We start from the raw sequence: 27,366 nt of genomic DNA, 5'->3' as shown, positions 1-27,366 counted from the left end.
CCAAGTCTATCACGGTGCTAACGGTCAGTCGAGCACGGTTTCATTAAACCGGCCCGGGTTCGAGACGCGGCATCCTCTTAATGAAATCCCGAGGGACGTCCTTCAAGCTATCTTCCCACATGATCGCGCTTGACAAAAATACAAAATCCAAGTTTCACCAGCCATTTGGCATTATACACACAAAACACAGCAAAAAATAGACATATCAGTCTCGCATGATCGTGCAAATATTTGAAATCTTGGTACATTTGGTTCAGAATGATGGCACCAATACCCCAGTTGCCCCTAAACCACACCAACAGGACCCTAAATAGGGCAAGAGAAACTTCAAACTATATGCCTTACTCTAAATAGGTGGTGTAAAGTGAAACAATTTGGTATGCTTATATCGGGTTAAATGACACAAGATGCTTTATATGGGGTTTTCTCTAAGATAAGAAGTTTTGGCTTTCTATCAACTAGCTGGCACAAAACAAAAGAAAAACAGTTAGTCCTGGACAACCACTCGTCGGACTTGTACACTCACTTCTACGTCGGATTTGCACCGAAGAATTGGTTTGCACTGAAATTTTCCCCTTGGCACATATTTGCAATCCGTGTTGTTGTCAATAAGATGCCAGGATGATCGTAGGGGGCAACCGACGACAATTGATCCAATGCCATGCCATAGTTCAGGACACGAAATGGGTGCCTGAAGGCTGGCAGGGGGCATGGTTGGGACGTCTGCATTGGGGCCTTGAAGCGATCACTAAGAAACATCCAGTTTACAGATGACTAACCCACCAAAGTCCCTGTATTAGCAGTTTCCGACGCAGATATCCCCTGCAAGCGAGATGCAGGCTAACAAGCACTAACACAAAATAAAGTAGCTATAAGCAGTCACAAAATTGCGAAAACAGCAGTACCAAGGTCAGAACAGAGCGTTGTATTCTCAGAAAATAAGGATAACTTGACTCGATGTCACAATGTGTAATAGCATCTGTAGTGCTCTAAAAATTCCGTACGATGGAGCAGCTTATTCAAAAAGCCTCAACTTGCCCTATTACAAAGCTTGAAATACAATAAACTTGCAAAAAAAGACCACTCGCTCCCCAAAGCCTCATTCTTCTGCCGCAGCTGAACTAACCTGAATCCTATGTGGCACGTGAAGGAAACGGTTAAATGCCACTGTACGTGTGCTGGCAAGCCCCACGGGGCCACGGCTCGACAGTCAACATATGAACTCTATCCACGTCTGCCTGCAGAAACATACTTTCATTTGCTTGATAGCCAAGAATCCCCCAGGCAGGACTACTTGCCTCTTTGTTGTTACCTACGATTACTCTGACTGATCTGCGAGCTCGCTGTCTTCGTTATTTGCACCGTGTTCCTTCTGGCAGGGTACATTCATGTTCTGCTGCGATGATATTATTCCGGCGATTGCTTTCATGGCAGCAGCAGTCCTGTCACTACTTACTCCGTCCTCATCAGTTTTCTCAACAGGCTCAGAACTTTCAGATGCACCACCATCACTAGACCGCGGAGGGGGTACAAAAAAGGGAATTTTACCCCTCTGCCAGTCATGAAGTACCATCTTGGCTGCCGTTGTCAGATCAGGCTCTCCACCCTGAGAACCAAAAGCATCATTATTGGAGTTAACAATTGTTGTTACTATGTGAATTATACAATAAACATATCATGTCTTTCTAGCACAGGTGTACAATAGAAAATTGTGCAGATCATTATGTCATAATATCTCAAAAATCTCTATCAGCCTAAGAATTTTAGCAGGAGATGCCACTGGGAGAAATATTTGGTGGCAATATGGCAAGATCATTGAATATCAAAACAAATGGCATACCTTGAGTAACTTTCCGGTACTTCTGCTCAGTTGGACAAGAAAATCATTATCATCAGTCCTGCAGAGAACAAACATATCCTTAAGCTCATGATATGGGTTTTAACTGTTTCAAATTTCAATGAACAACAGCACCCCCACATTAAGTATCGTACATGAGAATATGAGATTCATTATTAACAAACAAATACATCCATTTCATGCTGACGAGCTTATCAAAAGGAGTAACCAAGCTAAGTGATAACTAACAAGATAATGTCCAATAAATTATGCCAAAATCTACCACACGTACGTACTACAGGAAACAAACATGATGTTTGAAAGAGACAGGGTTTCTTGACCTTCAACTCTAAAACTTGGTGCTTACACACAGGAATATGCTGAAAACCTCACAAAACTATGTTTATCCATAAAGGAGCACTGTATGTAAATAATACATGATGTGCTCAGAACTTCACATCAAAATGGAAAGTGTGTTCCCACATACCAATCTTGAATTTTATATGCTCTTTGAAGATGCTCCTTCTTAACGCGTCTCAGAACTTCACCAATGTGTTCGGCAGCATCCTCCAAATTTGTCACTCGTACCTGGTTATAAGTACAATTAGTTTTGAACGAAAATACTTGTGTGAACAAAACTATGACTGGAGATGTACTGTTTCCAAGATAGATAATAGCCGAATAAACACCAGAGTATGCAAATATGCAATAGGGCAGATAACTATTGACACTTTTCCTAAAACTTTGACACAGTAAACATTTTTATTCGATGTGAATAGCATGTGTAAACTATACTATTTTATTCTCATGTTGAATTAATGCTTAAGAAAGGCACTTCATATATTTGCTAGATGCGAAATAGCAACTGTAGGGGAAGAAAACAAAAGAAAAGGTCAAAAACCTTGCGAATAAAATGTTAACTAGATGTTTGAATAAAAGGCATCCAGTCCAATGAAACAAGATTAAAATGGCACAAAAGTGAAGATACATACCACACCCTTGAGAACTATATCAGTTTCTGAATCGTTGTTTTGATACACAACACCAGGGCAGTCAATCAAAAAGATTTTTTTAGTGAGGGTGATGTACTGCCAAACTTTTGTCTCTCCAGGAATTGGAGCAACCTTGCAAACCTGCAGGTACAGCATAAAAAATAGATTACTCAGAAGGATCACCAAAAAATGCCCATTTCAAAAGCCTTGAAAGGAGAGTATTACACTTTTGGATCGTAGAGTATTGATAACTGATGACTTCCCAACATTGGGATATCCAACGAATCCAACAGATATGGCTTGTTTGTCACTCTTCAAGCGTGCAAACTGCCGTAATACTGACAGAAGAGATCCCTGGAAGTGGTAGAAAAATAGGAGTCATCAAACAGCAGCATAAAGATAGACACACCAATCAAAAAGATCCTGCAAAGTGCAAACTTACTTTGCCAAATGACTTATTGATGCTTGCATGGAATGCTAGGGTGGGATAGTCCCTCGATAGAGCTCGGAGCCATCCTTTTGTTGCCCAAGCAGGCACTAGATCGCACTAAATAAAGAATGGGAAGAAAGGGAAAAAAACATAAATATGTCGCTGGACATTAACACGGGAAGGTAATAAGAATTTTGCTTGCAGATTAGTTGCAGAGCTCAAGTCAATACCTTATTTAGTAAGAAAACCAAGTGTTTGTGTTTGCAGTTCTCCTTCAGATGTTTCTCTAGATGGTAGCATCGAGTGCCCATTGGATCCCTAGCATCCAAAACCTGCACAAGAGAATGCAGAATAAGCACAAGGCACCCAACACATACAGATTTTGTAGATCTTTGGTTGATTTGTCAGAGATTTTCACAATGACAAAGGAGTCATGAACTAACCTGCACAACAACATCTGAAGAGTCAATAACTTTGTACAGTTCACCCCAAATTCTTTTGCTCTGTCCCTTCTCAAACATTGTATGCCTGACTAGATCTCGTAAGCCATCTTCCTCTTCATCCTTTGGCAACTTTGACGAAGCATGTTTTTCCTCAAATGCATCTAACAAAGACAAACAGGCATACATGTTCATGTAACAAATAGAAAGTATGGTAATTGAGGTGATACAAAATGATTAAGATGCAACAACATAGTTAAAAGTTGCAAATTTTAGAACAAAAATTATAGAACACCTAAGACTGCCAAGAAATATTATTTGGAAATCATTAGTAGTTTTCATGGAAGAAGAATAACAAAAATGCCCCTAGTTAGTATTTCCAAGAAGTTCTGAACATGCAAGCAACAAGAACGTGCAATAAATGTGCTCTAGCTACAAAATTGTAGTTCAAACTTCAGGTCAAATCTAATAGCTTTTTCCTGAAATGGTACTCACTACATTTGAATTTAGATTATTGAGAAGCAACCACTGAACAGAAGACAAACAGTGATAACTAATACCTTGAGAATCATCAGCTTTCTTCAGTAAAGATTCATAATCAAGAGCTGTTAGTTTTGGGCGTTTCCTCTTGCCCTTTGGTCCAAAGGCATGCTCAAAAGGCTCAATGTCAAGAAGATGTGCCTTTGCTTGCTGCATCATCAAGGCAAGTAAACTTACATTAGAACAACTTTACATACCACAGTATAGGCTACTCCACTGCGGATGAAATTAAAGGTTACAGTTCATTTTAAACCAAACAACAAATGGACTAAACACAACTCAAAAAGGGTAGCATTGACACCAGTTGTTTCAAAATAATAAAAACCATATACTCCCATTGCGCCACATTTTCTGCAGGTTAAAGTCCAAGATGTCACATAATAGATGGAAGAAAGAGTAGTACCTTTTGATGATCCTGCAGGAGCGATAGTGGCAGCTTCCGTTCTTTCAAGATGACATTGTAGTTGTTGGAAAGCCGACTCTCAAGTTCCTCCCGAAAGAATTCAAGCCGTTTCTGGTCCACAACGCGTGTATTCCCTACAATTACCAAGAGCCGGATCAACATAAGACAGCTACAAGCAATCAGCTTCCATCACTGGACTCAAAGAGTGGAAGTCATCGGAATCCACAACATTGCTACGGGGCAACAACTCGTCCTAGAGCCCCAGTACAGGATTCGGTTGCATAACTGAATAGCCAACTAAGCGCATCGCATCCGAATGGAGGCCGATCGAACAGGGAACTAGCCGATTATAACTGAGGCACAAAGAGGGGTAGCGCTCACCGAACCAGCGGCGGTCGGGCTCGATGCGGGTGTTGGGGAGCTCCTTGGACTGGAGGTCGTTCCTGAGCACCTTCCCCCCGCGGTCCCTCTTGGGCCGCGTCTTGTACATCTTGAGCCGCCGCACGGTGGCCGCGGACCGGCTTCCGCCGCCGCCCGCGCCCTTCCTGTCATTGGCGCGGTTGACGTCGAGCGAGTGCCGCGGCTTGCCAGACACGTTCACCGCCTTCTCCTTCTTCTTCGCCATCTCCCTCCCTCCCTCTCTTCTCTCCTAGTGTGGTGTTGGTTCGGTTGTGGGCACGGGAGAGAGAGGAGGGGGAAGAGGCGGTGGCCGGTGGGAGAGACAGAGGAGGGGAGCTAGGGTTTTGAGAGGAGACGGAGTGTCCAGAGCGGTGGAGAGACGCGTGCGTCGCACGTGCGCGTGTGAGGCAGGTGGGTTTTGTGGGCCGAGCCGGGCCGAAACGAAGGGTTCTAAAACTTGTTGGCTTGATGGGCCATCACAACTCTTCTCTGCTTCTCTCCTCTTCTTCTAAAACAAAGCTGCCAACAGTGATGCCGAGAATCACATAAACTGCATTTTAATGCTTTTATTTACTAGCTGAGCGCCCCTGCAAACGGCAAGCTCTTCATACGACATATCTAAGCTACATGCTGAAATAGGCATGAAAAGTTTTTAGGACATCGAAAGCTGCATCACATAAAGAAGGCAATGAAACTCTTAGAGATGGTTAAATAGGTCAGTCGGGCCAGTTCGGCACGGGCTCAGCACGACACGGTCCGATAGATCCAGATATTGTAAGGGGTTGTGTCATGTCGGTCCGCGTGTCGTACCCTCGGCTCACGGCACGGCCCGTGAAGCACAGTATCGTGCCGGGTTGGCCCAACCACAGTTGCGACACGACGGGTTGTGCCGAGCCGCTGGGCGGTGGGGCCGGCTGGTACGACCGAACAGGGTGGGTGCGATCGAGCGGCAGGGCAGGGTCGGTGGGACGGGGACGGTGGGGCGGGGGCGGGCGGCCGGGGCAGGGCTAGGACAATGGGGCAGGGGCGGGGCAGGGAGTTTCTGGGGCGACCGGGTGACGCGGCGAGGCGACGCAGGGGTGGGGGGGCAAAGCGAGGCGACGTAGGGGCGGGCGATCGGGGCGGGACGGGGCAAGGGTGGGTGTTCGGGATGGGGCAGGTGCAGGCAGATGGGACGAGACGAGGGCAGGCGGTGCGACGAGGTGGCGCAGGGGCGGGCAGCCGGTGCAAGGTGGGACGGCAAGGCGGCGCAGGGGCAGGCAGCCGATGCGAAGCGGGGTGGGTCGTGCCGTACCGACCTACCGTGCCAAGACGTCGACCCAAAAACGACCCGACTAGCCGTGCCGTGCCGATCCGACCCGTCTATCCTCATGTCTGAGTCATGCCTATAATACCATACGTTGAACCGATCTAATTAACCATCTTTACTCTTAACTAGTTCAAGGAAAGAAGAAACTCGGCAGGATTGCAATCGGTTTGCAAGAATGCTGGGCTCTCATTGAGCCACGGACATCTAAGTAAATTGCAAGAAACTTACTTCGCACATACACAAGTAGCATTGTTATTATGTCTTCAAGTAAAACAAAAATTAAACGAAACAAAACTCCTGCTGAGTTCCATGATTTCAGAGATAATCAAAGTAACACTGCCATATTCTCTTCTGGTTTCTTCCGTAAGTTGCAAGGAAATATTGATAGCATCTCTGCAAGACAGAGCTTCCATGTCCTGGCTGCTCCAAATAAATCACTACCATCATGAATAACACCATCCTACACATCTTGAGAAGAATGTGCATTGCAATTTCACAAAGAAATTAGAACTGAAGTACGCTGAGCAAGCATGTGAAAGAATAAGATAAATTAAGAACATCACAATAAAACAGTACATCAGTTACACATGCAAAAGAAAGATAGCGAACAAAAGATGTATGTCTACACACTCAACCTGTTTAACTGCAAATGTGCACAAGGGAATTAGATGGTCAGTTTGGATCTTCAGAGTGGGGCAAGGGAATATGAGTTAAAGGAAACTCCCACAAATATGAAAAGGAAAATATATAAAAGAAAACGTACTGTTCTTGATTTATCAATTACAAGATGAACAGCATAAGCTCAGGAAAAAAAACATCCAATCGCCTCTTTATGTGTCTTTGCTTGTGAAGAACCGTCCAGATAATATTTTAATTAATCATTAAGTCGATCATTTATGTAATCATGACTACATGATTAATCAGAATATCATCTTGATAGTCCCAGCATGTATTTACTTCTAGCATCAGAACACACGCCTTTATAACAAATATATCATCACAAGACATAATAAAGAGTAAGTAATTAAATTAAATTATACATTCTTTAAGTAGATTAAACTTTACAATAAAACACATAACTCGAATGTTTTCTAAGTAGCTACGCAGCGGAATAAGTTATATGACGACAAAAAAATGGGTAGCGCTATTTGCCCTAAGGTGTCACCCCAAAATAACAACACACGAGTAGAATAGCACTACTCCTGCCCGTCGCTAACATCGACGGCCGTAAAATAGCCAAAAACTAAATATTCCTCACTGAAAAGCAAACAAAGCACATGAGTACGAATGTACTCATAACACCTATAAATAGTCTGACTTTAAGGAAAACGTAATTTAGATAATTAGTAAGGACTCAGCCATAAGGTTAAGTGAATTTCATATGCAAGAGCAATTTCGACTCAAGTGTAAGCATCTATACCTAACCATAAACAACATTCTATTCTGATATCATTACCACACCATAATTATAACATGAACCATATTAAAACTTCAACGACATCAACATATATTTCCCAACATACCATCATAACCACAACCGGAACTCTACGATTGATACTAATGGATAAAAGCGTGCTCATAACCGAGAGCGCGGTAATTCGAATTGTTTTACACCCTGCAGAGGTACTCCATTACCTACACGACTTGAAGATCATATGGCTTGCGTGACCACATAGGTCTACACAAGGGGTACTCATGTTAACCTTTCCCGAATAAGCCCAAGCTGCTTGAACATGCGCATCGACATGCGGGAGTTATCTAGAACTACTCCCAAAGATAACTAGATAGCTCTTTCAAGCCTATTATGCTAACAACATCCGAGACTAGCACGCCAAAAGATCACAGCTGCATAAGGTATTCGGCTCATCCGTCTCATATATGGATACGTGGTAAGTACGGACAAGTGCTAAATCTAATTGCAACAACGAACAGTGCTTAATTGATTCAAATGGGCCTATAGCATCCGAAACTTCCTTCTCGAGCCATCCCTATTACCCGCCCGAATCTCGGCTCATCCTCACTAACTTACACCATCCTCCATCATCATTATCTTTATGATATAAAGTAAGCCCCAAGCTCGTGGACGATGGTCGAACCACCGCTCAACTTCTACCAAGTATATATGACATGCTAAGCATAACACATTCTTTTTAAGTTAGACCATTATGTGACATGAACAACCCAGGTTACAAAGGATTAAGCGATAAACAATATCAAATGAGGGTAATGCAACAAATAGGATCTAACACAAAACCCAACATAAGACTCATTGACATGCAAACATATATAAAGCATAACTTATCAATTGACACAATATATGATCTAAAGTAATGGGATGAAAATGCTTAGATGCTTACCTTGTGGTTCAGCTTGATCACAATTCACAACAATGAAATTCAGATCGCCTTCGATCATGCCTGCGTCACTCTTCGGACTTTCGTTCACTAAAGAAGAACGCGTTCAATGATGAGTATGAAAGAGATACAATGAGATGCGCAACATGATGCATAAAAGTAGTAGATACATCATAACATCAATTTAATAGTACAAGACATACAAAGGAACAAAGAAGGTTTGCGAACTAAACTACATTGGAAGTTAACAAACATTCGGATAGTTCGGGTCAGGCCAGAGTCTCCGGCTCGGACCCTCCAGGTTGGATCGGACCCTCCGAGTTGACCTCCAGTTTGGGTTCTCGATTAACTCCTAAGTCAAAACAATCCGGATTATCCGGGCTAGGACGGATACTCCGGGTTTTACTCCGAGCGAAGGTGCTCGGTTAAAATTAAAACGAATTACCTGGAGTGTTCGAGTGGACCTAGATACTCTGGATTCTGACAGACTTGAAACTCGCAACGATTTTCCTTGGTCAATCCATCGTGCATGTAAAAGCCTATCCAACCCAAACACGTAGGAGCACTGGTACAAGGGTTCTAAAGTCAAATTGCTCGCTAAACAACACGATTTTTGGGTAACCTCAACTGGGCTCACCTGGAACCTACGGGTTTAACCCGGACACTACGGGTTCCTCCAGAGAGCACTTTGCAAAACGCAGTTTTTGGTTGATTTGATTCGCATGTTAAAAACTAACATGCCTAAGCATGCACTAGCACTAATACCTTAGTACTGGACTTACTACACTCACTCTAGCAACATGATTCACTAACTCCACCTCAATCCACTCCGAAAAGCTCAAAACCTCAAGAACACGACATTGCTTCACCATCCTTAATTCGCAGCTCATGAATCCATCTAAGACCAAGCCAAAAACATGCATTTCCACTATAAAATCCCAGGGACTTACACCAAGATCCTCTGCCTAAGATGGTGGCCTTTGGTTGGGGAAGATTCAAAGGAAAAGCTTGGAGAAGAAATGAACGAGTTGCTGCAAAAATTCAGAAAAGAGAGGTGCGACGAAAATGGTGGCCAATCCTTCAAATCTCCATGCATGAAGCCAAAACTTGGACGGATTGGAAGTCAAGGATATGGGGAATGCGTTAGTATAGCATGCATACCTTGAATCCTTGATCTTGGGTGGGATTTTTGGGAAGGAATGGAGATAGTGCTTAAGAGGAGAGAAGAGAGCAACAGCTCATGCTGCTGTCTTGGGTGTGGGGGGGGGGAGAGGAGGAGAGTGAGTGATGGAGAGAGAGGGAGGTGGGGTTGCTGGTGGGGGAAAAAGGAGGGGGTGGGCCAGCCCAAGATGGGGTCCACTTTTAAGAGAAAGGAGCTAAAAACTACTACTAAATTTTTATAAAAACTTTTGCAGTGATTCACTTCTAAGTGAGACTTAAACTAACAAAAATTATAGCGTCGGTTATTTTCAAAACACTAGCAAAAGTTAAAATCATCATAGGAAAATAACAAGCACTAAACAAAACTCATGATTAGCATGATGCCCATAATTCATGATCATGCTTAATGATATGCTTACAGGTTTTAGGATGTGACATTGATGAAACCTGCAAAAGTTAGGAGGGCAAAACCATTCATGAGAATCCAAAATCTTAGTAAAAAAAAAATCAACAACGCTATGTTTAAAGAAACCTAACAATTGATTGAACCAAGGGTCAGCAAGAACATTGGGATTTGATTTCTAGGATTTTCTTCTCTTTTCCCCAATCAAGGTGCCCTCGAAATCTCATTAATTTTCCATAGCAACAGGATCACAACACTGGCCATCACGCATAATTTAACTAAAAAATGTTTGCTCATTTACGGATGATCACAACCAACAAATTATCTCCGTGAAGTGCTCCAGTGGAGCTTTTTCTAAAAGGTTGCACGAATCCCAAAGCAACCATTGATAATTAAGCGACTTAATTAATATGTTTGATCCACCTGGGCCTAGCCCCGTCCCGTCTAGCCCAGCCCAGCCTAGTCCCCAGCCGAACTAAACTCAGATCGATCTAATCGATCACACCTTGAGTAGCTGTGCTCATTTTCACCGCAAGGTGGCGGTGGCTACGGCTCGCTCTCATCTTTGGCGCCCCTTGTACCTCCCCTCTCCTCGCCGTCGCTCGGTCCACGACACCAATCGAGCTTCCTTCCCAAGTCCTCCGCGGGGCCTAGCATAGCGTCGTCGTCCCCTGTCGTTGGCAAGTCCGCCGCTCCAAGCGACCTCCACCAATCGATTTTTGATTTCAGGTATAACTGATCAGGGTTGTTCTGAAAGCAAGTCAATTGGTGCTTTGGAAAGTGAGTGACAGAGGCTAGTCACTGCTTGGTTTACAGAAGGGAAGGGCTTAAGCTCGACCTTTTCTTTCATTTAGGGAAAAAAAGAAAAAATGACATTTTTCTTAGTTTAGAAAATCTTTACAAGAAATTTCACGACAATGCGGGTTTGCACCTTTTTCTAAATCTGGGAGAGAGGCAAAAGAGAAGTCCAGAGAGACCTCGACTCTTTCAGGGAAAGGAGGGAGATCGAATGCGAGATGGAGTCCCTCCTGCCCGACGTCACATAGGGCTTCTCCTCTCTTCGCTACCGCGAGCCTAGATAACGCGGCTTCTCATAGACTTCTCACCGACCCGACATCCTGGGTCGTGGCCTCATGGCTTAGTACCTCAATATTTTCTCCATTTTGGAGGTGTCAGCGCATTTCGGCTTGGAGCGGAGATCCACCCATCGAGACTTGAATCGTTTCCTTCTTCTTATTGGTAAGCAACGAAATCTTGTATGGATTTCTCAATGAGTGCGTTTGCTCTGTATTGAAAATGACAGAGTGCCTAAGGCCAGTTCCAATGATTTGTTTCTTAGATGATTTCTTAGAGGAGAGATAGAGTAAGAAATTTGTGTTAAAAAATAAGCTTTCAATGTATGTATGTGTGTTGCTTATTTCTTTAGATCTTCCAAAGCAATTTATTGTCTCACAATCATCTAGGATTGCTCAAAGAGCTAGTTTCTTCTATAAAAAATAAGTTGCATCTCTCTCCTCTTTAAATAGCTTACTATATCAACTTTTTACTTACGTGAACATCTAGTTAATGTCTAAAAAATCAGTTATGTTGAAGCATTCGGAGAGGCCTACAATTTGCATCGTTATGCATCTCCTGCCAATTTGTTGTGAACATGTAAAGCTGGATTGGTCCATCGCTTACGCTATTTAGCAACATTGCTAGAACATACATAATTATAGTCGAATCTTCTCATCTCACGTGGCAACCATCGGATTCACCGTGTCGCCAAAGATGGTCACCGATGTGCTCACCGTCGACGCCAATGCCAACAGCTGCCGCAACCCCCCACTGTTGCGCTCATCTCTCCCTCTCATGATCTGATGGAATGACGGCCCAGATCGCCCGATATCGTTGGGATTGGGGTTGGTGACGAGACAGACCATTGGCAACAGGTGTGGCAAGTGGTCATGAAGGGTTTAGGGATCGGGAAGCACTAGGGTGGGGATGAGATGGGCAGGAGGGTGACCAGGGCGGGTGGTTGGGGAATGATGGTTCAGTTTTTTTTTTGGTTTATTATTATACAATGGTTTTTTACTGGTTTTTATTAGTCAGGTGGGAAACTAGATGTGGGAGGGAGATGATGCACGGCCAACTTCTATTTTATATAGTAAAGATAATATTACTATAGACAAAAAATAATATTAACCGATAAGTTGAGTAGTTGTAGATTTGATTTGCACCACTCTCATCCCTCTACAACTCATACCGACCAAGGTTTCGTCTCATTGTCTTTGTGCAACACAAAAAGATTTAGGAGAGGTATATAGTTGAGATGGCAATGGGGCCCGTAACCCGCTACGTGATGGGTTATTACTCCATTAGAGGCTCGGTATGGGGCTATTTTATTAACCATGGGTCTGTTAACAGGGCAATACTATCACCCATCGGGTGAGCGGGTTCGGGTCTATTCTCCTGATACCCGGACCTGTTTACCCATAGGTCACCTTGCAGCCCAAATGTCTAAGCATCAGGCCCAAGAATCCGGCCCACTCCCACTTGCCCTCACATCTAACCTTAGAATCCATCCCCATTGGAACACTCCCACAGACCACAATCCCTCACCCTCGCCTAGCTGTCGTTTGGCACTCGGTGCGTCGACATGTCACGCCCAGTCTTGGTGTGTCGTTTCCAGCCTTAGCGTGTCGCTCCTCGACCCTCGACGTTGCACTGTGATAGTTGGTCGTTCCCGGGCTCCTGGCCACCGCCTGATTGCCTCCTAGTGCCCTAGCCGGCCAGGCATGAGGCGCCTAGTGTCCTAGGCCCCAGCCGATCAGGTGCCCATTGCTGCTGCTTTTTTCCAACTCTTTGTAGCTTGCTCATTGTCGGTTGCTTCCTTTGGACAGTTAGATTCTTGGTTGTTGTGAGCTGGTTTTGTGAGGTCTCTCTTGTTCTACCTGCGTGCAGTTAGCAATGGAGGAGATGCCATCAAATTGGAGGATGCGCGCGGTGGTAAGCAAGGCAACTGTCAACATTGACTAAGGCGATGGCGCCGACGAGGCCACCACAGAAGCTGCTGCTGGTAAATTTACTTGAGCCTTCTTTTCTTCTTGGATAGGACTAGTCTCGTCTTGGATAAGATTAGTTAAGATTTGGAGTTGCTTTATGCAGCTTGGCACATGACTATCGAGTAGATCTGCTCACCTCCTCTGTCTTGCTTTCTTTTGGTAGTTTCACTTCGATTTCTTTAGATTCATTATGAATTTATTAGGAGAGGAAAATGAATGAAGCATCCAAGAATCTTAGTAGCTAGTGGCTCGTGAAATATGCTTAATGTTTCTGCAAATTTGCGCTAAAGAATTGATAGACTAAGATTTGGCTATATGATTTGGCAAATTTGTGCTACAGAATTGATATTATCCGCTGACGGATCCCGGGTGTGGGTAACCCGTCGGTTACCCGTTACATGCTTGGATACGGGTATAGATAAAAACTGTACCCATAGACGGGTATGTATATTGTAATGAGTATATTTGTTTAAAATGAGTATAGGTATAAGATGGTAAAACCCGATGGATCTAGACTTATTATCATCCCTAGTAGATAATCTTAATGAGTCGATGCCAACGAAGAGCAGGAACGACAAGTTTGTTGCGGTTTGGTGGCAACTAGGAATCAAGAGGATGGAAAGTACACAGTGCAGAAGTATGAAAATGAATCCTAGACGGATGAAGGGTTAGTTGGGCAGCAATACGATTTGTTAAATGTTAATTTTTGGTATCGAGATGGCTTCTAACGTTCTTCCAGAGGTGTCTTTTTTTTCATTAGAGAAAAATGGGACATTACGTAAGAGTAAATATTTCATTAGCCCAATATTGGTTGAAGCACAATACCACAATCTGTTCCATAATCCATATTTAGGATGTATTTATTTCAGTTCGTAGATTCTGTATTATGTTCTAATTTTTAACCATCTAACCCTTTAGATTATAATAATCTATTTTTATCAGCTTATATAGATTATATAATTCAATTTTTATAATTCAGCTTCTTATAATTTATAATATAATAGTTGTTTTTCACGACCTCCGGCTAAAACCAACACGCTTAAGACCCAAATTTGCAGGACTAAATTGGAAATTAAGAAACTAGAGGAGAGTGAGAAGGAAAAAGGTAAATCCAACGGCTGAGAAGGCCCAGCCTGAACCAATAAATGTGCCCCCGCGCCAACCACATCTCCCTTGCTCTTCTAAAACCCTAACCCCTCCGCCGCCCCCCAAACCACAACCAGCAGCCCCAGCCGTCGCCGCCGCCGCCATCCGCCGGCGCGATGGCGCTGTACCTGCTGTTCGAGTCGGCCTCCGGCTACGGGCTCTTCCACGCGTACGGCATCGACGAGATTGGTCAGAGCGTGGACGCCGTCCGCTCCTCCGTGCTGGACCTCGACCGCTTCGGCAAGGCCGTCAAGCTCGCCGCCTTCAGCCCCTTCTCCTCCGCCATCGACGCGCTCAACCAGTGCAATGCAATCTCCGAAGGTCCCCTTCTCCCCACCTAAAGATGTAGCCTTGCTGCTCCGAGAACGGCGTGTTTTGACGCGGTTTTTGGCTATTTTTTCTGTCAGGGATCATGACCGACGAGCTGAGGAGCTTCCTGGAACTGAACTTGCCCAAGCCCAAGGAGGGGAAGAAGGCCAAGTACAGCCTCGGCGTCGTTGAGCCCAAGGTCGGCTCCCACATCTCCGAGGTGACCGGCATCCCATGCCAGAGCAACGAGTTCGTCCAGGAGCTGCTCCGCGGCGTCCGCCTCCACTTCGACCGCTTCATCAACGAGCTCAAGGTGACGCCTGTTTCCAGGAAAATAATGCTATGAGACCTGGTCTCATGTATTTGGGCCTAGACCCAATTCATAGCGTGTCTACAAAAAATTACTACGAGGCAAAGAAAATCATGTATGATGAAACAAGGAAGGAAATAAATTACCACTTATCACGCTATGAATTAGGTCCAGACCCCAAATGTATAAGACCCAGGTCTCATGGGATTATTTCCTCTGTTTCCCTATCATATTCACACATGTTCACATTCTGCATTGTAAATTTTCATTGTGACTCAGAGTTGTGTGATTATGCTTGTCAAGCTCTGCCTGCTTGGTTGGTTGATAGCGTATCGATGGCCTGAATTTGCGTTAAAGCTGGAGGCATGGTTGTGCTTAATTTGGTTTTGTGTGGTTGATTGTAGAAGTCGGACTTGGAGAAGGCGCAGCTGGGTCTAGGGCATAGCTACAGCAGGGCCAAGGTGAAGTTCAATGTGAACCGTGTCGACAACATGGTGATTCAGGCAATTTTTCTGTTGGATACACTTGACAAGGATATCAATTCCTTCTCCATGAGAGTTAGGTATGTGCCTTTTTCTTCTGTGGTGTATCTGGTAACTGTCTGACACAGATAGTAATTTTTAGTCACTGTGCATTTGAATGAGTCCATCTGCACTGGTTGGGTACTTTGGGTGTATCAGGGATTATTGATTGCTTGCTTAATAAAAATTCAGGGAATGGTTCTCGTGGCATTTCCCTGAGCTGGTCAAGATTGTCAATGACAACTACCTATATGCCAAGCTTGCCAAGTTTATCGTGAACAAATCTGATTTGGCGGAAAAAGATATTCCTGCTTTGGCTGATATAGTTGGCGATGAGGACAAGGCAAAAGAAATTGTTGAAGCAGCAAAAGCCTCAATGGGTAATGAGATACAGCGCAGTTGATTTAGTTTCAGTATAGTGGTCATAGTAAATTCTCTTATTGTTTATTTGTTCTTATTTGTTTTCAGGCCAGGATCTCTCACCAGTTGACTTGATTAATGTCCAGCAATTTGCACAAAGGGTTATGAATCTGTCTGAATATCGTAAAAACCTTTATGAATATCTTGTGACTAAGATGAATGATATTGCACCCAATCTGACATCGTTAATCGGTGAAGTTGTTGGAGCTCGCCTAATCTCTCATGCTGGCAGTCTTACAAATCTTGCCAAGTGTCCTGCATCTACTCTCCAAATACTTGGTGCTGAGAAGGCACTTTTCAGGTTGCTAAAGTCAACATCTTATGATTTCCTTGTGTTTCCAAAATTTTAAGTCAATTTTGGAAATAGTTACTCTTTTAAATTGATCATATAAAGTCATTTTGCGCTTCTCTATTGTCCACTAGAGCGCTGAAAACTCGTGGGAACACACCGAAGTATGGCCTTATATTCCACTCCTCCTTTATTGGCCGTGCTTCAACCAAGAACAAGGGCAGAATGGCTCGGTACCTGGCAAACAAATGCTCAATTGCATCACGCATTGATTGTTTCTCAGGTTAGTTGCAGGGAGCTATGTTACCAGATTCGGTTATGCTCATTCTGAGAGCATTCTCTGATTGTTTTCCACTGTATATTTTGACTTCAGAGTCAAGTACCTCTGTCTTTGGGCAAAAATTGCGGGAGCAAGTTGAGGAGAGATTGGATTTCTATGACAAAGGTGTTGCACCTCGTAAAAACCTTGATGTGATGAAAGATGCAATTGACAGTATGGTAAATGGTACCTCAAAGGATGATGATGGTAAGGACTGGCTAATTCCATCTGTCAGAAATCCAAGTTCTTATTTTAATTTCCTCTGGAGAAAAGCATGACTGATTCCATTTATGGTTCAATAGCATTTACGCTATTCTTCAATGTGTGCAGATAATGAGAAGATTGACACATCTGCCAAGAAAAGCAAGAAAAAGAAGTCCAAAGCTGAGACTGATGGTGATGTGATGGATCTGGATAAACCCTCCAATGTTGCTGATGGAGAAGCTGAGCCTGGAACCAAGAAAAAGAAAAAGAAGCATAAGCTAGAGGAACCACGGGAGCAGGAAAATGGCGCAGCACATGCCAATGGTGATGCTGAAGAGAACGGAACTCCCAAGAAGAAGAAGAAGAAGAACCGCGAAGTTCCAGAGGAAACGGAACCTAAGACGGCCACTGAAGGGAAGAAGAAAAAGAAGAAAAAGTCCAAGGCTGAGGATGACGAGTAGCTATTATTGTGCGGGGAATGAATCTGAGTATTTTGTTGAATCATAGATAAACATCTACGTTACATGCGGAAATCGTCTCTATATGCCATTTTGATTACCTTAGGAGGTTTAGGAATCTAGTGTAGCGTGCATGGTATTTTACTTTAAGAGGCTAATGCACAGCCTTTGGGTACGCAATGCTGCGCGTGATCGATGGTGTGGACTACTGGGATAATCCTTCTGTTTTGGTTTGGCTAGTTTGAATTTGATCTATGATAGTATCGCTTTGCAAGGTACTGGCAAACCCTCTGTTTTGTGTTGGATTGTTCCATGACTATCGGGATCCCGTTCCTCAACTGAAACCCCAGTCCCACAACATGCACACCCCCAGCACTCTCCCGCGTGTGGCTAATTTTATAGGATTCGGTCCTACACTTATCAGTAGGAGTGTTTGATAGACTAGTTCACAATCAACACAGAGGAGCTGCGCAGCTAAAAGGACAAAGTACTAACTATTATGTTCTGTGCGTGAAGCTAAAATGCCAAGGAATTCCCAGCGTATAGTAATACTTTACAACAAAAAAAACTTGTGAGGAGACCCGAAAGCATAGAAGAAAATGGTTTACACGTATTTTTAACATACACAATATCATTCACAATCCTCTTCTTGGAATCGTAAGTTTTTGTGTTGGATACAGGAAAATGGTTTACATGTAACATGACAAGTTTTCGATATATTCTACAGTCCAATTAAAAATCTGAATCACAATGTTCTTTTCATCTTTCAATCTCCCTTGAGACGAAAATGCCATTACTTTGGGGCATGAATGTTGGTAGGCTGAAGCTTGTTTGCTTAGGAGCAAAACCTTTCATACCTTCGCTTCTGCTTATTTGAAGTCCACATATTCCGCAAAGAATTTCCAGTTCCGACGCCTAAAGAATTGTCAATAACCTTTGGTAGTCAGTTCCATACTTTTCAAATTCATAAACGACAACTTCCCAGATGCCCAACAGCAGTACAATTAAAAGGTTCTAGTTTACAGTAAGAGTACCTCGATCATTAGCATTCCCGATAGATGTTCCAGAGGGTGGTGTTGAAGTTTGTAGCCGCTATGATTAAAATACATTAGTGCTCTAGCTCGGACCTTCAGCAGAAAAGTGGGGGAGATAGAAGTTGATGTCCAAACACAAAAAAGTCAGCAATAGTTCAGCTTGTCCACAAGGCAATAACAGTATATTGTTTAATATTTCCCCTAACATGATGGCACATGTTTTGACATAGAACAAAGGCTGAATAGCCGATTTTGTCCACCATCTTTCACCGGAGGCTCAATTTCGTCCCTCATCTTTCAAACCAGCCAATTGAGTCCCTCAACTTCTGTCGTTGGTCCAGTTTCATCCCTGATCCGATGGCATGCCTAGTAAGCAGGGGGCATCCTTCGCTGAGTCATCAAGAAAGAAATGCCTCCTATGCCCTCATTTTGCTCCATAGCTGCAGCTATCTCCCCAGACCAGCAGCGATTACAACAGTACACAACAAAATGGCATTTCTTGCCATGCCTTCTGTCTGTCATCAAACATTTCATCTCACTGTCTGGTTGAATGCACAAACAATTCTGTCAGGCTACGATTCATATGCACCAGGTCCTCAATCACTCCTTTAGCTCTGCCAACGAATTCTTGGTCGATCCAGTATACTAGACAATGGGATGAAATGTTTGATGACAGACAGAAGGCATGGTAATAAATGCCATTTTGTTGTGTACTGTTGTAATCGCTGCTGGTCTGGGGAGATAGCTGCAGCTATGGACCATAAGAGACATTTCTTTCTGGATGGCTCAGCGAAGGATGCCCCCTGCTGACTAGGCACGCCAGCATGGATGGCCACATCGGATCATGGACGAAACTGGACCGAAGACGGAAATTGAGGGACGAAATTGGCCGGTTTGAAAGATGAGGGACGAAATTGAGCCTCCGGTGAAAGATGGAGGACAAAATCGGCTATTCCACCTAGAACAAACATCACTGGCATCAGAAACTTCAGATAGTTTTACTTTTTAACTGAAAGGATCAAAACACAATTGAAAGTATAACGATGATTTTATTGAAAAAGACCGTGCTCGCGGTATCTTTGGCAATCAAAATAACTGTACTTGTAAAATAGCAATCGTTCTGTAAAAAACAAAGACTTAAAAACCCAATATAGAAGGAGAAGGCTATGCATTCAACTGAAAATGCCAAAATTGCCATCATCTGCACTTACCTCATTGAGAAAAGGTTCTACCAGGCACAACTGAAGATTGGTTGCTTCTGTTGCTACCATGCAAAAGAAACGCTTGAAGTTTCCTAGGTGGTAGTATCTACAGAAAATATACACAATTATCTAAGATAAGAAAGCATGGCTCATCAAGAAAGTAGCCAGCTATGAATCAACAATAGGTACTTATGACCATATCATACAACTGGGCATGCAGAAACAGAAAATGAAAATGATGCCATAAAGACTCAATTATGTGAACAAAAATAGGAGCATAAATGAAAATGAAGGTTCACATTGGCAAGCAATTCATATTGAAGTTACCTTAATAAAGTTGTAGCAAATATCATTTCTTTTGACCGTCTAATTGGAGTAGCTAATTGACCATACCACAATGAGAGTGAATCTACCTGAAGATAAGTCAGGCTATGTAATTTAAATATAACAAATTTGAACATGGAAGAAATAAGAATGGGGGAAAATATACCATTTTGGGTATCTTGCAGCCCAAATGTAGAAGCACATAGAATGAATAATATTCAGCCTCTTTATTGCTGTGGGGATTGCTCTTATAAATTACATGATACATATCAAACAGAGAAAGGAGGCATTTCGTTAGCTGCTCCATGTTTAGGAAACACAGGGAAGATGCATCAGAATCCTGGCACGACTTAGCAAGTCTTTGATGGGACCTAATATGAAACGTTACCTGGAAAATAGGAAGGTATTAGAAAAAGCCTTGAAAAGGAATACTTTAACATAAGATTACACTTAAAGCAACGATATTCCTCTAGCAGGAAAAAGTGATGTCGGCGACATAATGAAAGTAACCGTGTCCAATAAATAAAAGACCACCTAATGGCTAAAAACTGACAACAAAATGTCTCAAAGAAATTACCACTTTCATTAAATAGTTCAGAAAGAAAAATATTTTTTCTCAAAAAATTGGAAACAAAAGAGAACCTAAACAATCATTTAAGTGTATCTAGTATTACTATATCTGATATCATGTGCATAGATCAATCGTTTGACCACAACATTATTTAAAAATACTCTGCAACATTTTCTTCAAGAAATAAAATGAAGATTGTTTCGTAGCATACCGAAAAATGTAACTTAGACCGAATGAAAAATGATTATTATAGCAAAAGAAAGTGACATCTTACTGTACCAAACTTAGCTTCAGGGGACAACCGAGTAAATTCTAGTAAAAATTTACAACAACAGCATGGCCTAGTTGGGTTAGGCTAAACTCTAGTGAAAAATTGATGTTACAAAATTGAAGTTTCGAGAACAATAAGACAATCAAGGATCATAAAATTCGAGGAGCATACGACAATCTGAGAACATGGTTGATGCAAAAAAGGGAGTTCACAAGATGGGAATATACCACATCTTCATATATTTGAATCGCTTGACCATTCACTATGTTTTGCATACTGAGGTCTTGTCTTATAGACCTTGTCCTGTCAAAGATGAAATCATGGATTGCCTCATACGGAAGCTCTGAAGAATCCAGTATATGCAAAAGATAATCCATTGTTTCTCGCAAGACTGGCAGAGGACGTATATCTGATGACTGTACATTCGTTGAAGATATAGTTCTGCAAAACTAGCAGGAAACCAAGGGTTAGAGAAAGAAAATGAAATCCACAGAAAACTTGTTACTTATTTCATTCTTTTAAAATATATGCAAAGTTTGCAGTCATTCAGACAACAGAAAAGCGTAATGACATGCATTGAAGCAACGCTTTCAGTTGGTACATCAGCTATTCCATGTGGTTGGTAAATGGAACCATTGTCGAACACATCAATACACTTTATGATTTTCTAGACATCATTGGTGGTGCGCATTCTTTGACTCACAATTCATGGACAGCATAGGAAAGTCAAGTTCAAATCAACAGGTAAAATTAATTCTTGTAATGTCCACATTACTAAAATTTATAATTCTGAAATTGCTAAAGACCTCAAGAATGTACGACAGAAGGTTCTATAATGTTATCATCGTTTTAGGATACGGAAGCTTTGTTTCTCTAAGTCACAAAGACACAATAATTTAAGAAAATAGCCTTTTTCTAGAAAAACCCCTGGATCTTTAAATACCTATATCTTCTTTGTTTTATCTCCAATTTGAGTGATTCTTGCACTTAATTTTTTTCTAAAAACATGATCTATCCAACCATGTCCGTTTAGGTATCAATTCTCATAGCTCTACAATAGTTATCTTTTATCAATATCCCTATAACATAAAGATATTATTTTGATTAGTAAATTTCGAGTTGTCATAATGACATAAGTTCTAATCAAATCTACGTGACATTGTACCACAAACATGAGTTTATGATATTAAAATAATATATTAATTTGTAGGTCACACATGTTAATGCTTCAGTCAATTTTTTTTACCATTTCATGTGAAACCCTAGTTCCTATCTTTTTATCTTTCTTCGACAAAAGTCCAGTTAATTTTGTTCTCCTTGTCCAGCCGAATGAAAGACCCTATTCCTATTATTTTTACAATTTGAAGTTATTTGGTGTTTATTCGATGTTACTTTTGTTTATCGATAGAATCCGCGATTAGTCGATAACGCTTCGGATCTGTTCGATGACTTTAAGACCAAGGTTTTGACAACACTGAGTAGCATTTGGGTAAAAGACAAGTGTACCTCTTGATCATATTGCTCTCATGTTTTAAACTGTTTTGTTTAATAAAATTGCATGCATTGTTAATTTGATTGGTAGTTATCTATGTTAGGGTTTATCTAGATATTCCCTTTTAATTCATTTAGCCTTAAGAGATGTTATGGTTGAGTCATAGGTATAATTGCTTAGCCATGCTGTCAGAACATTGGGAAGTGTCTTATACTTGACTAATGAACATATGCAACGATGATGATTAATTTGTTAATGGTTTAGCAACATGGAACCTTATGCCTTGAGTAGAGTGGTTTTGGTAGTGATGATTATGGTTATGTTATTGGTTTAGTATTTGCTCAAATAACCTAAGTAAGGACCAGATTGTGGAGTGACAACCCAAGAACTATCGTACCAACCACGAGGCTGATATGGGTAACGTTTGGCATACTGGTTAGAGTTATGTTCTGTATGTGTCAAGTCAGCACAAAAGAGGGCTTTTGGGTTGTTAGAATATATAGGTCTCCATCGAAATATTGGTATATCAAACAGTATTGAGAAAAAACCAAATCTTCGTAAGACTTTGAGATCTAGTGGAGGATTGTTAGAATATATGGGCTTGACCCATTATATTTGTGTAATTACAAATAAAACTCAAAGACCCAACTATGTGGAGGTGGGAGTGTATCTTTTAGTCCCACTTTGCTGGTAAAGGTGGAGTAAGAACAACTTAAAAGGGATTCACCCCTCTCCCCCACTTAGCATGAGTGAATGAGAGGACTGGGAGAACACACGCGCGCTTGCTCATCTCGCCGAGCCGAGCCGGGCCGTGGCTGGGGTTGGAGGCGTGGACACGCGGCACCTGCGTGAATGGATCACCAAACTCGGGTCCAGCTGCTTGCGCATGTGCAGCTTCTTTTTGCAGTTTTATTCTTTTTGTCGCATGAGCGAACAAATAAATATCATGTCAGTTAAGAGTCCGATCGTGGCACGTAGTAAAGTCTGATCGTGACATGTCTCAACCGCGCGATTCTCCCCCTATATATATATATATATATATATATGTCAGCCGATGCCACAAAGCATATACGTAATTAGGGTTTTGCCAATTTCTCTATGTTGTGCCGTCACACGTAGTCTACTCCATCCCGTTGTGCCGGCGTACACCGACAAACGGGAGAGTAGATCTTCGAAACCCGTCGCTCTTGGGATTCTGCACCAGGAGAGGGCGAATAAGGTTTTTGGGAAGCGCTTGTCGCGACTGCTCACGATCTGCTTCATCTACATCATCGCAATCTACTTTGACTACTTCATCATCTACGTCATCATCTATTTGTTCGACATCACGGAGGCCTCTGCATCACACGTCATCATTGGGTACATACATTGTCTAGTCAAACCCTACTCGAGTGTGTTAGAATATATGGGATTAGCCCATTATATTTGTATAATTCGAAATAAATTTCAAAGACCCAACCATGTGAGGGATGTGTGTTTCTTTAGTCCCACTTTGCTAGTGGATGTGGATGGAGACCAATTTAAAAGGGTTTCTCTCCTCCACCAACTTAGCATGTGTGGATGAAACAACTATAAGAACACGCGCGCGCTCGCTCGCCTCGCCGGGCTAGGGCGGGGGCGGAGGGAGCGAACGCAGGACACCTGTGTGAATGATCCAGCTGCTTGAGCAGTCCAGCTTCCTTTTGCAGTTTTATTCCTTTTTGCTGCATGGGCAAACGGATAAATATATGAAAAAAATCGTGTTGGTTAAGACTTCGATCGTGGTGGCGTAACCGACTCTGATCGTGGTGCGTCTCAACCGCGCGACTCTCCCTTTATATATATCTGTTAGCCGCCACACAAAGGTGAGACGCGAGTTGCATATTCGCAATTAGAGTTTTACCAATTTCTCTCTGTCGCGCCGTCGCACATAGACTACTACATCCTGCTACGCCGGCGTGCACCGACGAACGAGAGAGCAGGTCTCCAAAACCCGTCGCTCTTGGGATCCTGCATTGGGAGAGGATGAATAAGGATTTTGGGAAGCGCTCGTCGTGATTGCTCACAATTTGTTTCCTCTACATCATCATGTGCTACTTCGTCTACATTTCCACCGTCGTCGCCATCTGCTACATCGAGATCAACTTCAACTATCTTCATCTTCGTCAGCGCCTACCGCATCGACATCACAGGGGCTTTTGCATCTCATGTCGCCATCGGGTAGGTACACTACAATCATACTCGACTGTTTAATCGAGTGAACTGGTCGATATACTACTTGAGTGTTTTAGTCGATACATTTCTCGAGTGAGCTAGTCAAGATCCTTCTCGAGTATCTAGTCGAAGCTGATTGGGGTTGGCCAAATTCTAGTCGATTACTCGAATCTTGTTAGGGCTCATCCGATGTAGTCGATAATTGATTATCTACATCTATTCATGTTCATGTTATATCAGGAATTGTATTAAATTAAATCTGAAAGTGCTATTTTTTTCCAACAGAGTGATAGTCGAATCTAGTCGAGACTCGTCGAAGCTAGTCGAGCCCTACTCAAGTGATAGTCGAATCTAGTCGAGACTCGTCGGAGCTAGTCGAAACCTAGTTGATATTGATTATATGTATCTGTTATTGTTCATGTTATATCAGGAATTGAATTAAATTAAATCTGAAAGTGCTATTTTTCCGACACTAGGCTACCACAGAAAGACCCTCTTGTATACTTCTCACATAGTTCTTGCTTTCTCTTCAAGCTAGGGTGATGACAAAATAAGTTATACATAACTATACTACAGGTTATTAAGCTTATCATTTGCCGATCTGCCATCCTAAACTAGTCACGAACACAAGTCTGTCTCCTATCCAACAACTTAGTTAGGCCCTATTTGACACAGCTTATTGTTGGCTTCTTCTTCTTAGAAGCTATAAGCTGAAACAAACATACTGGCTTATTGCTGGTTTTTGAAAAACTAACTTATGATGAAATAAACTAAAAGCTGATAAGCTGGCTGAGAATGATTTTTCTGAAAGTTGATGTGCTGAGGATTTAAAAAATTTCTCGTCAAAGCCAACAGCTTTTGGCATAAGCCATAAGCACCTTTCAGCAAAAACTTATAAGTTTCAGCTGTGCCAAGCAAGACCTTAGTAGAAAAAAGAAAGAAAGGAAAGCAGAAGGAGATGCAGGTCTAACTACAATGTAGGCCCAACATCTGCAAGATGTCCTCGTCACAATCCGGCTTCTATTTGTTCTGGAAGTAAATCGACGGAAAGAATGCAAATGATGCCAAGTGTTGTCATACTTGGCGTATGCAACAACAGTTCGCAACTAACATAATGAGTTCACCAGTTCCAGCCCATGCTTGCCAAAACGGATCTCCCTGTAAGCAAAAATCCACGGGCAATTGCATGCACAAATGCATCCAATGCCATAAATACACAGAGAGCAGGCGCTAACCTAACTAGCGCAAGGAAGAGCCAAGCTAGTCAGGCCATATGCATCGGGAGAACAATACAGCACATATTGGCAAAAGGACCACCACAGAAGGATACGTGAAGCCAGTGGCAAGCACAAATGCGGGAACAATCTGAAAAGGCAGAAACATTAGAGAATGGATGGATTACCTTCTTGACGGCGAGGGAAGGAGACGTGCGCGCGGGGTCGCCGCCCACCCGCTCGAACACGGCAATGTCCCTCAGTCGCTCCCTCTGCGCTCGCTCCCTCGCTGCAACGGAAACCACGGCAGCCATAAGATCATGCACCAGACACCAACTAGACTGCACTACTCGCGTAATTTAGTCGAACAGGTGGCGCACGTTGGCGCCACGAGAACCCGGTGGGTGTCATCGCGTTCGCCGAACACGCGATTAGCACTGCCGCGAGCACGGAGGGCGTCACCTGGGCACATGTCGGGGCAGGTGCCAACGATGGGCGCGGCGTCGTCGACCGTAACGGCCGGGGTGGAGGTGACCGCCGCGGAGGAAACGGTAGAGGGAGGAGGTCGAGGGGAGGGGCGGCTGTCGCCGCTGCGTCCGCGTCCTCGCCAGCCTTGACCTCGGGCGGAGCTCCGGCCCCGGTAGCTTGCCACGCCACGGCGGTCCATGGCTTGATGGCTGCCTGGCTGCGGGGCTTCGAGCGCCGGTGTGGTGCCTCCGATCGGATCTCTTGGGGGTAGTCTGGTAATTTGGTCGCTGGTACGGTGCCTGGTGGTGGAACCGTGCAGCCGGAAATGGTCTAGGCAAGTGAACCGGAGTTCAGTCAACCATTCACTTCTATCGGATATCGGCGCTGCTAGCGCCGGACGTTCGATGGGAAAACTTCTATCGGACGCTCTAACGGTTCTTTGCAACATAAAAAAATAACGTATATAATATCTGAAGTAAACATTGAAAACATATAAAAAAATAGCACACCGTAAGCATTGGAAGGATTAATTAAGCAGAAAAATTTCTACCGTAACATCATGACATGTTTCACGCAACATTTTTCATATAAAAACTCATGTTACAAATGCAACATCGAAAAGTAATGTATGCAACATCGGAAATCAATATCGAAAACATAAAAAAAATAGCACACTGTAAGCATCAGAATGATTAATTAAGGAGACAAATTTTCACCGCAACATCACAACATATTACGCGCAACATTTTTCATATAAAAGTTCATGTTACAAAACAACATCAAAAAATAATATATGCAACATCGAAAGTCAACATCTACAGCATCGGTAGACAATGCTTGCAACCTCAAAAACATACATCAAAATAGATAAATTTGGAGAATTTTTCATTTAAAATTGCAAGGGATTTTTAGTGAGAACCGGTTAAAATGGGTTCTCTATTATTTATTTTATTAGTAAAAAATCGGTGTAATTTTAAGAGCCCTATAAAGTCACTTTTTAGATATATGGAAGAGGAGAGAATAAATAAAATTTTAAAGTAAAAGCTAATTAAACTGCCAGCGAAGTGAAGCTTACGGGTGAGGCGTCCGATATCCAAGCCGCTTCGGATGCCCGTACGAGAGCATTATCGACAAGATATTCACAAAATATTTCGATTCTGGTAGAGATCTAGAAACTTTTTAAAATTCTAAACGGAGCATTAGTGTTTAAATTTCTCTAGGCTTTGAGATTAAATTCTTGGCAAAAACTAAGACGCCGCATGACGACCACATTAGATTACGATTTTGTTGTATTGATACACGATTGACT

The 27,366-nt window shown here is 42.7% G+C and overlaps 3 protein-coding genes across 4 annotated transcripts; 1 reads left to right on the top strand and 2 right to left on the bottom strand.

Moving 5' to 3' along the window:
• Positions 1–902: 902 nt before the first annotated feature.
• LOC133912520 (nuclear/nucleolar GTPase 2-like) lies at positions 903–5,410 on the bottom strand. Its single transcript, XM_062355304.1, has 11 exons — positions 5,024–5,410; positions 4,643–4,776; positions 4,260–4,389; positions 3,703–3,863; positions 3,490–3,591; positions 3,272–3,376; positions 3,055–3,183; positions 2,830–2,970; positions 2,325–2,425; positions 1,841–1,898; positions 903–1,606 (listed from the first exon to the last, which is right to left on the bottom strand). Exons 1-11 carry the CDS (start codon positions 5,265–5,267, stop codon positions 1,319–1,321), a joined length of 1,593 nt encoding a protein of 530 aa, XP_062211288.1. The 5' UTR covers positions 5,268–5,410; the 3' UTR covers positions 903–1,318.
• A 9,071-nt stretch (positions 5,411–14,481) lies between these two features.
• LOC133912518 (nucleolar protein 56-like) lies at positions 14,482–17,574 on the top strand. Of its 2 annotated transcripts, none has more exons than XM_062355302.1 (8): positions 14,482–14,779; positions 14,866–15,080; positions 15,482–15,639; positions 15,791–15,978; positions 16,067–16,319; positions 16,442–16,585; positions 16,676–16,833; positions 16,957–17,574. In XM_062355302.1, exons 1-8 carry the CDS (start codon positions 14,575–14,577, stop codon positions 17,289–17,291), a joined length of 1,656 nt encoding a protein of 551 aa, XP_062211286.1. In that variant the 5' UTR covers positions 14,482–14,574; the 3' UTR covers positions 17,292–17,574. The 2 variants fall into 2 exon arrangements, with proteins under 2 accessions (XP_062211286.1, XP_062211285.1); XM_062355301.1 differs by having other exon boundaries at positions 16,442–16,590; positions 16,681–16,833.
• Positions 17,575–17,872: 298 nt separating this feature from the next.
• On the bottom strand, positions 17,873–26,426 carry LOC133912519 (SAC3 family protein C). The gene is made up of 8 exons (XM_062355303.1): positions 26,052–26,426; positions 25,778–25,878; positions 20,918–21,139; positions 20,015–20,236; positions 19,852–19,937; positions 19,534–19,630; positions 18,323–18,415; positions 17,873–18,203 (listed from the first exon to the last, which is right to left on the bottom strand). The coding sequence occupies exons 1-8, from the start codon at positions 26,254–26,256 to the stop codon at positions 18,048–18,050; spliced, it is 1,182 nt and encodes a 393-aa protein (XP_062211287.1). The 5' UTR covers positions 26,257–26,426; the 3' UTR covers positions 17,873–18,047.
• Positions 26,427–27,366: the final 940 nt, after the last annotated feature.

Source organism: Phragmites australis, chromosome 3 (genome assembly GCF_958298935.1).
Source record: "Phragmites australis chromosome 3, lpPhrAust1.1, whole genome shotgun sequence".
NCBI classification, from domain to species: Eukaryota; Viridiplantae; Streptophyta; class Magnoliopsida; order Poales; family Poaceae; genus Phragmites; species Phragmites australis.
This window is presented reverse-complemented; position numbering and strand designations above follow the sequence as displayed.

Excerpts from the sequence above, each read along its gene's own strand:
- LOC133912520 (XM_062355304.1), bottom strand. The coding sequence starts at position 5,267 with ATGGCGAAGAAGAAGGAGAAGGCGGTGAACGTGTCTGGCAAGCCGCGG. Across the intron at positions 2,426-2,829 it reads ATATAGTTCTCAAGGGTGTG|GTACGAGTGACAAATTTGGA; the intron begins GTATGTATCTTC and ends ACTTATAACCAG. Across the intron at positions 1,899-2,324 it reads GCATATAAAATTCAAGATTG|GACTGATGATAATGATTTTC; the intron begins GTATGTGGGAAC and ends TGTTCTCTGCAG.
- LOC133912518 (XM_062355302.1), top strand. The coding sequence starts at position 14,575 with ATGGCGCTGTACCTGCTGTTCGAGTCGGCCTCCGGCTACGGGCTCTTC. Across the intron at positions 14,780-14,865 it reads GTGCAATGCAATCTCCGAAG|GGATCATGACCGACGAGCTG; the intron begins GTCCCCTTCTCC and ends TTTTTCTGTCAG. Across the intron at positions 15,640-15,790 it reads TCCTTCTCCATGAGAGTTAG|GGAATGGTTCTCGTGGCATT; the intron begins GTATGTGCCTTT and ends ATAAAAATTCAG.
- LOC133912519 (XM_062355303.1), bottom strand. The coding sequence starts at position 26,256 with ATGGACCGCCGTGGCGTGGCAAGCTACCGGGGCCGGAGCTCCGCCCGA. Across the intron at positions 19,938-20,014 it reads GCTGCAAGATACCCAAAATG|GTAGATTCACTCTCATTGTG; the intron begins GTATATTTTCCC and ends ACTTATCTTCAG. Across the intron at positions 18,204-18,322 it reads CGGGAATGCTAATGATCGAG|GCGTCGGAACTGGAAATTCT; the intron begins GTACTCTTACTG and ends ACAATTCTTTAG.